At 48.4% G+C, this 14,618-nt stretch overlaps 1 protein-coding gene across 1 annotated transcript in view; it reads right to left on the reverse strand.

Annotated features, from left to right (window-relative positions):
• Positions 1–349: 349 nt before the first annotated feature.
• LOC144009642 (histone-lysine N-methyltransferase 2C-like) overlaps positions 350–14,618 on the reverse strand; it is a 44,994-nt gene continuing 30,725 nt past the window's right edge. Inside the window, exons 43-74 of the mRNA XM_077509457.1 lie at positions 14,223–14,608; positions 13,985–14,084; positions 13,546–13,905; positions 13,363–13,477; positions 13,041–13,116; positions 12,837–12,900; positions 12,529–12,761; positions 12,052–12,399; positions 11,722–11,829; positions 10,826–11,620; positions 10,323–10,718; positions 9,897–10,058; positions 8,631–8,947; positions 8,378–8,553; positions 8,189–8,301; positions 7,993–8,112; positions 7,873–7,915; positions 7,658–7,791; positions 6,670–6,756; positions 6,424–6,594; positions 6,147–6,274; positions 5,848–6,040; positions 5,556–5,765; positions 4,392–4,750; positions 3,476–3,588; positions 3,274–3,410; positions 2,670–2,797; positions 2,392–2,593; positions 1,311–1,427; positions 1,115–1,188; positions 932–1,040; positions 350–853 (exon numbers count right to left, since the gene is read on the reverse strand). Coding sequence (XP_077365583.1) covers positions 761–853; positions 932–1,040; positions 1,115–1,188; positions 1,311–1,427; positions 2,392–2,593; positions 2,670–2,797; positions 3,274–3,410; positions 3,476–3,588; positions 4,392–4,750; positions 5,556–5,765; positions 5,848–6,040; positions 6,147–6,274; positions 6,424–6,594; positions 6,670–6,756; positions 7,658–7,791; positions 7,873–7,915; positions 7,993–8,112; positions 8,189–8,301; positions 8,378–8,553; positions 8,631–8,947; positions 9,897–10,058; positions 10,323–10,718; positions 10,826–11,620; positions 11,722–11,829; positions 12,052–12,399; positions 12,529–12,761; positions 12,837–12,900; positions 13,041–13,116; positions 13,363–13,477; positions 13,546–13,905; positions 13,985–14,084; positions 14,223–14,608 — 6,167 coding nt within the window. The 3' untranslated portion in view covers positions 350–760. The remainder of the gene's footprint in view (positions 854–931; positions 1,041–1,114; positions 1,189–1,310; positions 1,428–2,391; positions 2,594–2,669; positions 2,798–3,273; positions 3,411–3,475; positions 3,589–4,391; positions 4,751–5,555; positions 5,766–5,847; positions 6,041–6,146; positions 6,275–6,423; positions 6,595–6,669; positions 6,757–7,657; positions 7,792–7,872; positions 7,916–7,992; positions 8,113–8,188; positions 8,302–8,377; positions 8,554–8,630; positions 8,948–9,896; positions 10,059–10,322; positions 10,719–10,825; positions 11,621–11,721; positions 11,830–12,051; positions 12,400–12,528; positions 12,762–12,836; positions 12,901–13,040; positions 13,117–13,362; positions 13,478–13,545; positions 13,906–13,984; positions 14,085–14,222; positions 14,609–14,618) is intronic.

Genomic DNA, 14,618 nt, shown 5'->3' on the forward strand with positions numbered 1-14,618 from the left:
GACTTCTGTTTCTGTCCCAATGTTTTTCAGTAGTTGATTTATTGCAAATACTGCACAGTGGAACGTATTCAACAATTTTACATACTTTTAAAATTTAACTGTTTCATTGGTAATTCAATTCGATCTTTTATTTCATTCATTTGTTAAAAAAAAGGTAATATAAACCAAGGATAAATATGAATATTAAAATGAGAAGAAATTGTTCTTTATTTAAACTGTCAAATATTAACTGTGAATTGTTCCTTTTTAACCGACTTGTGAATTAGCTGACCCACTTATTTGATTTAAAAATACAAAGTTTACCCAGACGGCTTTACACTCAATAATTAACCAATACAAAGACAAGGCCTTATTGTTGAAAACTTAACATTTTTATTTTTTTATAAATGCTTCGAAATCAGGCTCCACATAATCCCCCAAAACAAAATAATTTCATAATCATCTGTAGAGTAAAAAACAACAAAAAAACAACAACAACAACAAAATGAGGGGGCGTAGTCACAGACAAAATAAAAATAAGTGCAAATAAACAAAACAACTCAAAATGGCCTTTTGTCCAAAGTGTGAACATTTTTAAACTGGACATTATTTACACGCTGCCACTCGCCACCCTACACAAGGGAGTGCGATTAGAAAATAAGTTCTTTTAGTAATAAATACAAAAACAAACCAAAGTTATTTTTACACAAATCCTCTGCTGGTCTTTGTACACATTTACACACAGAGGACCAGCCTCTTGCCCGCCAATCAAATGTTCAGCTCAGTTCATCCACTTGCGGCAGTTCAAGGCACCGCAGTGGCACGGAATCTTGTGCTGATCGTCCTCCAGGTCAAACTTGTAGTCGTAGGACAGCTGACGCACAGAAGGACACATGGTGATGAGTAACCATAGCAATGCAAAGGATTGCGCCTTCGCTGCGGCGCCACCTACCTCCTCCCCCCTCTGGATGCGGCGGCAGGAGCTGATGATGATCTTGCTCTCCTTCTCGATGCTCACCACCTCCGTGATGCAGTTGGGCGCACACGAGTGGTTGATGTACCTGCCGGTCACAAGCACAGGTGAGAATAGTAACCCTCAGGCGGCGGTTGTCATCATCGTGCGACGCCCTCGCACCTGGCGGGTCCTCCAGTGATGGTGGCATCTATCACGTAGTCGCTGTCGATTCGGAACATGTACACGCCTCGGTTCTAACGTACACAAGACAGGAGTTAGGGATGCCGGTGGAAAACTCACACGCCACTAAACGCTTGAACTCCACTCGAGCGTCACAAGGAGAGTCGCGGACGTTGACAGGGAATTTGATTGTCACCTGACTCTCGTAGAGTCTCTCCTTGCGGTTGGCCACTTCGCTTCTGATGATGGTGCCGATGTACTCGATGACCATGGTGCACTTCTCGATGTCTCGGGCGGCGTACAGCCCCAGGCCCTTTGCGCACACCAAGGTTGTTTTAGTGTTTTAATTCATAAAAAATGTTAATGAAATAAAAAGGAAAACGCTAAAACAATCTACATTTTACATTTACAAAATTAACTAAAACCTAACCTTAACTATTTTTGTATTTTACATATTTTTGTTGAATTTTTACACCACAAAACATACGTTTTTTTTTAAGTCGTGCACACAATAAAAAAACAAAACAAAACTGTAAAATTTAAACTAAAATCAAGCATTAAAAAATTTTTTTAATAAAAAAATAAAACTAATTAGAACTAAAAAAAAAAAAGTTAACAAAATAAAGGAAAATGCTTTTGAAAAAATAAATATTAAACAAACTACATTTTGTTTACAAAACTAAAACCGAATCCTAAATATTTTTGTACTTTATATATTGTTGAATTTTTACTACACAATATCTATCATATTTTTCAAAATTGCACGCAATTAAAAAAAGATAAAACTAAAACTAATAAAAACTAATAAAGTGAAGCATTTAAAAAAAAAAAAAAAAAAAAGTAACAAACCAGCTCCAAATACCAATAAAAAAAAAAAAAAATAGAAAATGGAAACAGGAGAATGTTTAAATAAATAAATAAATAAAAATTAAACAAACTTCATTTTACGTTTACAAAACTAAAATTAAATATTTTTGTATTTTAGATATTTTTTGTTGAATTTTTAATACACAATACATACCATTTTTTTTTTAAATCCTGCAAACATTAAAAAATAGAAAACTAAAACTAATAAGAACTAAACTAAAATGAAGCTTTATTGAAAAAATAAATAAAAACTAAAACCAGCTCTGAAAATTAATTTAAACTATATGAAAAAAACAAACAAACGTACAAAAAAAAAAAAACCCCGCAACCTCAAAGCAATAAAAACTAACGATATTGAAAATTCCCAATTACAATTGTGGCGCACAATCTCAAACTCCCGCGATGCTCACCTGTATGCGCGAGCGCGCCAGGTAGACATTGGTCTTCCAGTCGGCCTTCATGCGTCGGTACTGCGCCAGCTTGGAGTGGCGCCCCTGGTGGGCGCCCGCCACCATCTCGCCCGGCGAAAGCGAGATGACGCCCGGGACCGCGCCCACAATGGACCCCACCGAGCCCTGGCACCGGGGAGCCATGCTGGTCAGCAGGTACGGCCTGAAGGGGAAAAAAAAAATTCACGTCACAAGTGGCGGGCAGTAAGCCGATCGATGTGTGACACGACGATCGTTACCTCTTGGCCTGGCTGGCTTTGGCCTCGGAGCGGGCCGAGCCGGACGGGTTGAAGGCTAGTGGCCACTCCATCAACGGGTTGCGGCCGTAACGGAAGGTGTAGCGCTCGCATGCCTCCACGCCTGGCAACTACACACAAACGCAGGTTTATTCGTCACGTGTCGACAGCAACCATTTCAAAGTCTTTAGATGCTAAACCTAGGTCACTAAAGTGATGAGGTAATTGTTTTCAACATGGTTATTAGTACAGTGCTTCCTAACCTGGGCTCCATGGAGCCCTAGGGGCCCAAAGGAGGTCAAGACTGTTGCTAAAATAACACGTGAGCGAAATTGGTCAAGAACGCTGCAAACCAATTAACTCCTTCAAACCCCAAAACATTTCCACGTTTAACACTTTGTCCTTCTCTCCCAAAATGTATTTGTTTTGTTTTTTTATGCAAGAGCATACTGAAGGTTTTGATGCATCTTCTGACATGAACCTCAGTTTCAATATGAAAATAAACATTTGACTTTTGGGAATGAGACTGCTGGGTTGGTGACCTCCACCAAGGTTAGGAAGCACCTGACGCATCCCCGCGAGGTCACCAAAAGGAGGAGCCACGTACGGATTCGACGATCCTGCAGACGGCCGAGGCGCTGAGTCCAAAGAGGTCTTCTCCTTTCAGGAAGTTTGAGAAGAGTTTGAGCATTCCGCTGGAGCTTCTGAGCTGTGCCACCGGTTCCAGGATTTGCTCCCACACACCTGCAAGGAGGTTGGGGGGAAGGGGTGTCAGTCCATTGGCTTGCCCGGTGGCGGGTAAATGTTACCTTTAGGCGTGGGCGCCGTCAGGACGAGGTCGTCGTAGCCGTTCTCCACCACCCTGACTTTGAAGAGCGGCCGAGCCTCTTGCTCCTCGATGAAGCACATGTACTTGCAACGCCTAAAGGTCACAGCGGGGTCACACAATTAATTAATTTTTTTTAGTGATGTGCACTGCTTGCACGAAAACAGCGGCAAACCGAAGGAGCCAATTAACAAAAGCATAGCTCATAACTTTGCTGATAAATTTAAACATTTAGCAACTAGCTTCAGAGTGCCTCGTTGTCCACCGTGAGTGTGTGCACGTCACAGTGAGAAAGCTGATGGGGGAGTGTGATGTGACTGCAGACATGTTGAATGGGGCTTTGGGCTGGCGTGGCCACTTTAGAGTGCCTCGTTGTTGCGACGTGGAAAAGCCCTGTGATGACCCAGTGGAATTGTAGCACTGGAGGCATTGAGAAGATATTTGGCGGGAAGTGGAAGCAAAAGAAAGCCATCTATGTAAACTGATTTGATTGACAGATGACAGCTGAGTGAGGCGTGGTTCAATTTCATCCCAGCTGACCACCAGAAAGCTGGAGCCTCAGAACTGTAGCGACATTTTGAACTTTCTAATTTTCTTTTGCCCATCTTGTTTTTTTTCCCCTCTATTTTTTTACTCATTCACTGCCATTGACGGCTATAGACGTCAAAAATCCATTTGAACTGGGCTTGCAGTGAATGAGTTAATTGATAATGATCAATTTCAATTGTTTTCAAAATTGATTAGTCAACATCTATTGAAGTGTTAAATTCATTGACAACTATTTTGATAATAAATTAATTCGCCACTACTCCAATAAATCAAATTTGTCAGACTTGCTAGCAACAAGAAATCTTCCCTGCACTATGTCAAACTGACTGTGAGCTCACATCTGGCGTTACCTGTTGCTGTGGCGCATGCTCCAGTAGATGCGGTTGGCGTGGTAGCCGACGGGGAAGATGGCGGCGGTGTCGTGGAAGGCGCTCATCTGGCGCGGGAGGAGCCTGCCCACGGCGCAGAAGAGAAGGCTGCCCACGCGGAAGCTGTGGCACCGCTCGCCGCGCTGCACCATGGCCGCCACCTGCCGCGCCTCGTCCCGCTGCACGTACACGCGGCGGAACACGGCGAAGCAGCGCAGCTCAGAGTCGTACGGGTCGTGCGTCCAGGCGCACGGCTCGGTGGGCGGGCCCGGCGGGGCTGATGAGGGGGAGCTTGCGGGGCCGGTTCTGGGCCGGTGCAGTTGGCACAGCATCGTCTTGTCCTGAAAGGTCACAGACGGGAATTTCAGGGAATCAGATCTCATTGATTTTAACTTTTAATGTTTATAAGAGGGGTGTCGAAATTAGTGCGTTAATCTTGATTTAAAGTTTCTTTAAATCGCGATTAATGACCGCCCCTTACTTGGAAAGCCTGTACTGGGGGAATTCCAATCACAGCGCAGCAGACATGTACACGTAAAAATTTAGCAGTAATAAATTTAATAATAATGCATACATTTGAGGAGACTGGGGTAAAGTTGTATTTTCCAATTTTATAAATATGCATAATTTCACAAATTACTTCATGTTAAAGATTAGATAGCTCTTAATATGAAATGAAAAATGCACTGAGCGGTCACCAATGTCTTACAAATGCAATTATGCCATCTCGTGGCAGAAAAATGACCTCAATACGAATCAATGTCATGTTTTTTTTACAGTAGAGTACATCTTTTTAATTTTAACTCAATTTTATGAATTATTATGAAATTAATGTATCAATGACTAAAAGATACAGCCATATTTGTATTTAACATTTTTCCACTTTTATGTTAAGAGTATGAAACTTAAATTGCACATTTTAGTGTACATTTAGAACAGATTTAAAATTTGCGATAATCGCAAGTTAACTATTGAAGTCATGCAACTAATTACAATTAATAATTTTGATAGCCTGACACCCCAAGTTTATACATATTGCCAAATCGAATTTTGGACACTTTTCAGAATGATGTGATCTGCTTCGATCCCTCATGGTCCCCACTCCCCTGATGCAAAACAAATCAAAGCTCCTCCTCTTCTTCTTACCTTGAAAAATGTGCAGTGTGCCCTGATGGCGCAAGTGAAGTGGTACGTGTTGGTGCAGCGCAGCCGGTTGCAGCCGCTGGTGGCGCCCGTCTGCTGGCAGTGGGCGCAGCGCAGCGTCAGACCGCGCCGCAGCGCCAACTCCACGTTGATCAGAGCGCCCGCCTGAGTCTCGTACACCTCGCTGGACCACAGGGCGCAGTTCAGGTGCACCTGAGTGGACACAGCCGCGCCCGTGTCATGACGTTGCCGGCGCGGCGTCAGCAGCGAGCGCGACGGGGCGTCGCGGACTCACCCATAAATCCAAGTCGAGGTTGAGCAGTCTGGCGGGTCCGTCGGTTTCCCCGTCGCCCTGCTGGTGGCAAAAGCAACACCTGCGCTGGTCCACGGTGAAGGGGTCGGGCCTTAGACACGCCCCCAGTTTCTTCAACAACATGTCCACTTCCTCGTCCGTCGGCACGGCGACAGCCTTGTCGGAAATGGGGCCCCTAGTTTGGAAGCAGACGGATTGTGAGCGCGTGCTAGGCTAAACTGCCACTTGTGTGCAACCGGCGTTCGGATTCCGAGGGGGGGTCGTGTGACGGCGCCGCTCACCTGCTCAGAGTCACGTTGATGTTCCAGCGTCGCCAGCGCGAACTCTTCATCCGCTTGGCATGCTGACTCGCCAGCGAGTCGTCGCCCTCGGAACAGGCGTGGGGGTGGGGCTTCAGTTTCACTTTCACCTGTCAGTCGCGGACAACAAAAATGCAGCATATTGTGTAAAAAACAAAACAAAACAGAAAAAACATTTAGACTCCAATTACTGTATTTATGTGTTGCACGTGTGTCTTTAAAGGGTTTGGCCTCAGCGACATGCCAAAGGTTTTCCCACCTTGAGGCCGTCCATGCGGGGCTTTGTCTCCATGGTGAGGGCGGAGGCAGAGGGGAAGCGGGGGGGCGGAGAGGCGGCGGCGGTCCGGGCGGGGGCCACGGGGAGCGAGTGGACCGCTATGGATGACATCTTGTTCTCGTAGAAATGCTGAGGAGGGGGCGGGGCCGTGGGCTGGGGGCACAACATAGACATGATGTCATCAGCAGTCACCCAATCACAGGCTCGCTTTTGGACGTGACGTCGCACCTCATCCGCGGCGCTTCTGGCCTTCTGGCCGGCCGAGTAGCGCGCAGAGCATTTCGAGCTGCAGAACAGCAGACTGGGACGACCCTCCTGGAACGCACGCACAATTTCAGGCTTTTCCATGATAACTGACAACACGCGTTCATAGTATTTTTTCAATGGCCGTGTATTCAAAATAAATCCTGTGCAAAATGTTAATACAACAATAATGTATACTGATTTTACATCACGCAAACTTAACATTTATCGCTTGAACATAACTTTGAACACAAATTTATGCGCGTCTCAATTTCACGATTTATCTCATTTTTACATGGTTAACTTTTAAAATGACAAATTCATCATATTTGAGTTATTGCCCAGCCTGATGTTGAAACTGTGGATTCAAAGTTGAACATGTACGGTTACCAAAATTTTAATCTTACAAGATATCATACATTGATTGATTTTTCGAACGCTTAATTCTGTGACACCATCATTTATTTTATTGTAAATGTTGCAAGACATCACAATTTTTCATTGGAAACATTATAAAAGACATTATATTTTTACTTAAAAAATAGATATGTGACTGAGATTTTTTTTTTTTTTTTTTTTTACTTTTTCACTGATAATACCAAACAGATTTAGACTTTTAGATTACTCTTTTTCTTGAAATATTGCTACTGTTGGGAAAAACCTCATATGGCTCTTCCATCCATCCATCCATCCATTTTCCTATTTTTTTCACAAATCGATATTATTGATTAGGCGGCGTGTGTGTTAAATGCAAAATATTGAAAATGTCTAGTTCTCTTGACAGCTATCTGGTCTCCGGAAAAGTGAAGATTTTGTACTGTTTTACTAATGGTAAGTGTGCGCCCTCCAGTGGTACACAAAACAATCACTAAAGTAAAAGTTCAAACTTTTATTTCGTCCCCGAGGCTGTGCTTATAGCACTGAACGTTCCCTTAGTTATGCATCCCACCTGTGACCCCTGGATGACCCTCACCTCTTTGGTCTCTCTGATTTTGCGGACTCCGTTTCCCAGCAACACATTGCAGAAACTGCACGAAGACGGCCTGGTGGGGGTGGGAGCGGTGGGAGCGCCACCACTGCCACGTTTGACCGAGTCCATCCTCACGCCTAGACCAAAGGCCACTTGATTGGTTCATGTGACAAAACACACACACACGTGACATCCAACAGATGCAAAAGTATACAGACCAGTTGGTGGCGCTGTTCTCTGCTGCCTGCTGCTTGCTGAAGCCTGCATGAACAAAATTCCCATCATTTTCTTGCACACAATGAAAGCAGTGACGTGCCTTTCAAGTTGAATAATGGCACCTGAGGTTGCGGCACTGAGACGCTGGCAAGCAGCGCGAGCGGGTCGTGGCTCAGCTGGTAGTTGATGGAGGCGGGCAACTGCAGCAGCTTGGCCACCGTCGCCATGACGCCGGGAACATTCTGGAAGGACAGCGACATCGTCAGCGGGAGACGGCGAGCGTTGGTGGGCGACTGGGGGAAAGCGCACGGCGCTTACCTGTGAGCCGGTCGGGTTTAAGGTGATTGCTACAGTAACCTGATCTGATTTGGCGCAGGAGGGAGGAGCCTGATGGTCGCTTTCCGTCTTGACTTCCCGCTTCAACGCAGAGCCTGAAAAGGGGGAACGGCACAACTGAGTCACACGCCGTCGGACGGGGAGCCGTCAGCGTCGCTCCGAGGGACCAACCTTTGCCCCAGGAGCAAGGCATGATGGGAATGGGGGGCGATGGGCAGGGGGACAGCGCCTCCGTCTTGACAAATGACAGGTCGGGATACCTGCTGACCTCCATGTCGGCCACGCTCTCGGGGGACGAGGACGGGACGTAGCCGTCAGGGCTGCCACGCAGGGACGAATTCTGGACGCTGATTTGGACAAAAAGACGTCGAGTCAGCAACGAGCTCTTCCGCCGCTCAGCCGGGACGACGGCGGGAGACGTTACCGTAGTTCTTCCTGGTTGTAGTGCGGCGGCGTGGGCAGGGAGGCGGGTACATCCACGTCCATGTCGGCCGTCTCGGCGGGCCGCCGGAGCTCTTTGCCCTTGGACGCCGTCGCACCTTTGAGTGCCGTACGGGACGAAACCAGGTCAGATCCGAAGGCGGCACTGCGCTTTCCGCCGTTACGGGATGGGACACACTCACCGTCCTTGCTGCTCACTTCCTCGACTGTGGCGAAGCCGTTGAGCAGCTTTTGCTTGGCCACCGGAGGCGGGGTGGACGGAAGGGAGGCCGGAGGGGTTGGGGGGTTGCCCAACATGTTCTGCAGATGTTCCATTTGGAACAACAAGAGAGATGGCCTCAAAATATCACATTTTTCTTTTCAACAAAAACGCATACTGGGAAAAAAGTAAACAATTGGTTTTGTTTTTTCCCCAGAAAGGTCTTTCTTTATCATTAACTTACATCAACTCCCACAGAAAGATTAGAAGTTAATGATTTTCGTTTCTTTCCAGAAAATTTGAAAATAAGAGCTTCTTCCTCTTGGAAAAATGTATTTTTTTATTAAAATGTACAAGCTAAGCCATATGCAAGAGTAAGAAGAATAAATGATAAATGGACTGAATTTATAGCAACAGCTCTCTCATCAATACAATTGATGAAGGAGACCTCGGAAAAAGATTTACAGCTTTGGGTGAAATGTTTCCAGTTCTTTCCAGGAATTACCATTAACTTTCGGACTATGAAAGCAGCAAAGAAAATTGTCCTAACAAATACATTGAAATCGCAGAGTGACCATTTTCTGTTCCAAGCTGATTTCAATTGCACGTTTATGATATGTTATGATGTGATGTTCTTGACTGGTAGATAGTGGATGTCGATTGGTTTTGTTGGCGCTTATACTACATTTGTTATGATCCTTTAGATACAGAAACAGGACGTACATGGAAAATAACGGGGAGTGATATTTACTTGAAAAAAATAGTTTTAGACACTCAAATATTCTAAGTAAATTTTACAACGAGAGATTAATTAAGGTTTTCTAAGATTATTCAAGTAAACATCACTCCCCATTTTCTTACTCCAATATTCAGTGTGACGCTAACTTCCACCTGTTAGCCATCAGATGTCACGCAACCGTGATCCTGTTTTTGAACAACTTTGAATTAAAAGACAAAAAAACAAATTCTGTCCCCTCTTTTTTTGGAATTTCTACATCAAGTCCCAAATTAAAACGTGGAGTGCGGGATTTCCACAGAATGTCCTCCTACCTTGCATGCGAGATGCGCGTAGTAGTCGGCGACTCCAGCCAGGCAGGCGTTGCCGAAAGTGCCACTCAGCCTCGAGTCTCGGCCGAGTGATGAGCTGCCGTATGGGGGGAACAGGCTCAGGTTCAGACCCAGGACGGGCTCCATCAGGGGCAGCACGGACAGCTGAGGGGACCGAAAATAACCACCAGATCACATACCTTATACAAGTCAATGTCTGTTGTAAAGTTGCACTTTCATTCAAATGGCTATTTTTTCCATTAATAAAGTTATTTTTTCCCAGTAAATCTTGTGAACAATTGCCTGAAAAAGTCAGATTTTTCTTTGAATGTATATGTGACATGACGGTCCTTAGAAGAATCCTAGCACACTTTTGAGTTGAGTTATTACGGAAACGAATAGTAAGCAAGTTGCGTGTTATCAGCTGACCTGTGTGAGCTGCGTCACCAGCTGATCCGAGGGAGAAGACGAGCAGTCGAGCGTGTCCTCGTCCTCGTCCTCTCGTCGCCTCCTCTTGAACTTGCTGAGATTTTTGTCTTTGTCCGGCTGTGCGGCTCGCTTGCAGCGCTGGGGCTTCTTCTTAGCTAACAAGTCCAGGACGTCTGGAGCGTTGCCGTGGAAACCGGCGCCGTCCTCATCCTCCGAGCGTGTGCTTTCGCCTGAGAGCCGGTGGTGGAAGGCAGGCGGGGCGTGGCCGCCAGGCAATGGCGCCTTTTCGGGTGAGGCTTTTTCTTTCAGCAGGTGGCGGAGGAGCTCCTTCCCAGGGTCATGAAGGGGGGAGGCGCACGCCGGCTTGAAGGGATCTCCCCGCTCCTCACGCTCCTCCTGCAGGGAAATACAAAGCGTTGAGATGGACGTGTCCCGAATACAGCCCCCCCCCAAAAAAAAGTCCCTCTAAGAAATGCTGCCACGACAAAGGTGACATGGTGCACCTTGACCTCGGTGCGGCCTCGTGGTGCGTCCGCCGAGCACACAGACAGCTGCCTCTCCAGCTCTGAAGACGGCACCAGAGCCGACGGGGGCAAGTTGGAGTCGGCCGGCTCAGCGCCAGCCTGCGTGGGCGTCGAACAAGACGCGTCGCTTAAGGCCGGCGTAGGCGGGGCTGCCATGTCGTCGGAGTGAGTGGACAGCGGCGTCCGGGCTCCCCCGTCCCGGTTGGCGCTCCTCTTCCTCTTGGGGCCGTCGTTGGGCAGGATGTCAGCGTAGAGCTGCGGGACGGAGGACGAGGAGAAGGGGGCGCGGAGGGCAGCCGATGGTGAGGAAGAAGCCGAGTCGGGGTCGAATGCATGTCCTTGTCCGGTCTGATTTGGGGGTGTCGGAAGGGCACCCGGCGGGAGGACCTGAGTCAGATTCCCAGCAGGTCTTTGTTTAGTCTGCAGTATGTGAGGAGTCGCCTCCACGGGCAACACCCCGCCCTGCTTCGGGGAGGTGCCGGCCCCATGCGGGAGCAGCCCTCCCGTGAATCCCTGCTGGGGTGGGCGGAACGGTGCCCCTGGCTGGCCCCCCAGCGTGGGTGGTTTGGAATTAGTGGGCGACTGAAGAAAGTCCTGCGGCAGCTCAGAACTGTAGAAGGGTATCTGGGAAATAGTGTCCCCACTGGGGGCGGGGCCAAGGGTCCCGCCTACTGCCAACCCTGTGGGACACAGCCGAGGTCCACCCGGGGTGCCTGAGAGGCCTTGCTGGTCCAGATCCAGCCTCTGCTGCTGCAATACCCGCTGACGTTCCACCTGAGGAAGGAGGTTTAATGAACCATATCGAAAACAAAGTCCAGTATACAAGAATCAGAATGATTGCTAACGAAACGCGCGTGCATGCATGTGCGTCTCACCCCCTGCATGAGTTGCACTCTGTGTCGCTCTTGCTGCTCTCTCAGCCTTTCCCTCCTTTCCCTCTCCTGGAAACCCTCACTGAACGGGTTGTTGTCATCAAATTTGACCTGCAGGAGAAGGAATTTCAAGCTCTCAATATCCACAACCTCATCACTGTTCATTCAAGTTATTTGAGGTTAAAAAGATATATTAACAGTCAAGAGTATGAACGATTCATAGATTTGTGTTGAGGTAATTTCCTGCCACTCGGTGGTATTAGTGTTTCATGTTGGACATTCTGAAAGGAACATTGTTTTTCTTTACAAATTCAGAGCAATTGGAACTCGAACCTGAGGTGCCGGGGCTGATAGGTCACCCCCAGAGGCTCCCTCGTGGCCCGCGACGGGTCCCCTGATGCCTGAGACAAAGCCCGCTGCCGGAGCCGCAAGCCCGGGCACGATGATGGAAACCTGAGTGGGTGTCGAGAGGGCGGGCGGCATCTGCGGCGGTGGGTGAGACGTCAAATTCGGCCCCATCATAGGTGGCCAAGCGGTTGGGACGTTCTGGATGCCGCTCTGCAAAGGTGACGTGTTTTGGGTGAGCACGGCAGCAGGTATGTTTGTGGGGGCCCTCTGTTGTCGCTGTTTGTTCCTGTAGTCTTCGATCAGCACCGTGTGATCTTTCTGCTGCTTCCGGATCTGAAGTACAACAGACACCAATTTAGAAGCGGGGTGAGGACACTTCGTAACATCGTATTGACTGGCGTGGCCGGGAGAGAAGAAGTGGAAAAATCATCCAAACGCGCAAGTAAGTGCGACTTGACCGACCTGCTCCAGCTGCTTCTGGACGGCAGCCAGCTGCTCGACGACGTAGCGCAGCTGGTTGTCATCGTCCTCGGCCAGCACGCGGCCCGCTTTCTTGGCCGTCCTCTGCTTGGCCGACAGCGCCTTCTTGGTCTTGCGGTGGACGGCGAGCTGCTCCTCCAGGAGGCGCTGTTGCATCTGCAGGAGCCGCTGCGTCTCCCCCAACCACTCCTCGTACTGGTGCCGCTGAGAGTCGTCTGCGGCGCACGCACGCGCGCATCACAAACCGGCAAAAGCGGCATTCAGGCAAATTGACATCGGGAGGAACTCACTGACGAAGCCGGGTCCAAACTTGGGCGGATTGGGCCGCACCAGCTGAGGGTTCAAGTTTGCGTCCTGACGGGAGACAAGATTTTTGTGCATGTCACATTATGCAGCCCACTAAGGCTAATCATGTGTCGAGCCTACTTCCTGTTTCTTGCTAAAATCAAAATTGAAAATCATCTCCATGTTTAAGAACGTTTAGATTGGGGCACCTGTCCTGTCACTGGAAGAGGAGGCTGACTTGTGGCCTCAGGAGCAGCGGCAGCAGCGGCAGGACCCTGATGAAACCTAACAAAAAAAATAAAAACACATGTCAGTGGAGGGAACACAGTCATGTGAAACGGTCATTTATTCGTTTTCTTCCCAACAATCAGATAGAAATTTCTCATCCAATCAGATTTTCTCTCTTCGTGTTACCATGTCAACCTAATCTGCCATCATCATCAATCGTGCTGGCCCATGGAACTTCAAATATGCAATCGCTTGAACCAACCAATCACACAGCAAAGTGACAGGTGACAAGAGTGGTTATACCTGTTAATGACCATGTTGTTGAGGCCTAGATTGCCTTGGCTCATGACCTTGTTGATGCCCTTCAGAGCCACCATCTTGGCCTTCATGATGGGGTCCGAGATGGAGTCGAAGTCGGCTGCACACACAATTGGTTACAGCCACACGAGAACACGCGTGCGTGTCACGGGTCGGTCAGCATCTCACCCAAATCCGGGATTCCGGCCTCTGAGGTGGACTTGTGTCTGATCAGGGCTTGCATCTGTTTCTGCTGCTGCTGCTCCTGGCGCTCCTGGTCCAGGAGATCCTGCAGCAGGAGAGGCTGCTCCTCCAGGAGCAAAGGTTTGCCCGTGCTCTGGTTTTGGCTCTGGTCTTGGGTCTGACCCGGAGCAGACACGACCCGCTGAACAGGCTGGGCTTGTGGGGTGAGACAAGACTGGGGCAGTTGGAGGGGCAGCGAGCGAGGGCCGGAGCCAGAAGGGAGACCTCGCTGAGAGGGCGGATGGCGAGGATCGAGGTAACTCGACGAGGGTCCGGCAGCGCTCTGCTGGAAGCCGGACTGCGGACCTGGAGACGCACAAAGACCAGGTTCATGCTACATTCTGCTACCAAGCTGAGACATGTCACATCCTGATCCGGGGATCACCTGGAGTCAACGTAGGGGTCAGGGCACAAGATGGAACCTTCCCCTGTCCCTGCACGTTGGGCAAAATCCCAGAACCACAAACTGATTCCCCCATCTCCCCCTGATGGGACACAATTGTTCATGTCAAGTAACAAGTCTTCCCCCGCATATTTGCGTTTTGCATGTTCAAAAAAATAATAATCTTGTCACATTCCTACTACAACGTTAGAGGTGTTCATGCTAAAGTCTGCAAGTCTACCTTGGACAAGTGCAAAGAGGAGCCAGGCTGGTTGGATCCGACTGCCTCTGCCCCAGAAGCTCGAGCTAGTCCAAAGTGTCCATCTGGTCCAGGAAGCTTTCTGGAATGAGGAAAAGGGGTGGACCGGTTTTGAGGATCCGCCTGGATGCTGTCTTCCTTTTCTTCTTTCACTTGACCCAACGAGTCGGCGTTGTTGGCCATCTTTCGAGGTGCCCCCTTCTTCGGGTCGCCTACGGTCTCCCCCAGATCCAGCTCGTCATTGAACATGTCCTTCTTGTCCTCCAGGTTGAGCTCCGGGTCAGCGTAAGCAATCAGGTCAAACTTCCCTGACAGCAGGAAGTCATCGAGATGGAGGTCGTTTGGACCCAGGTCCAAGTCTTCTTTGCCTGAAGAGGA

The sequence above is a fragment of the Festucalex cinctus genome, chromosome 20 (genome assembly GCF_051991245.1).
Source record: "Festucalex cinctus isolate MCC-2025b chromosome 20, RoL_Fcin_1.0, whole genome shotgun sequence".
Lineage (NCBI taxonomy): Eukaryota > Metazoa > Chordata > Actinopteri > Syngnathiformes > Syngnathidae > Festucalex > Festucalex cinctus.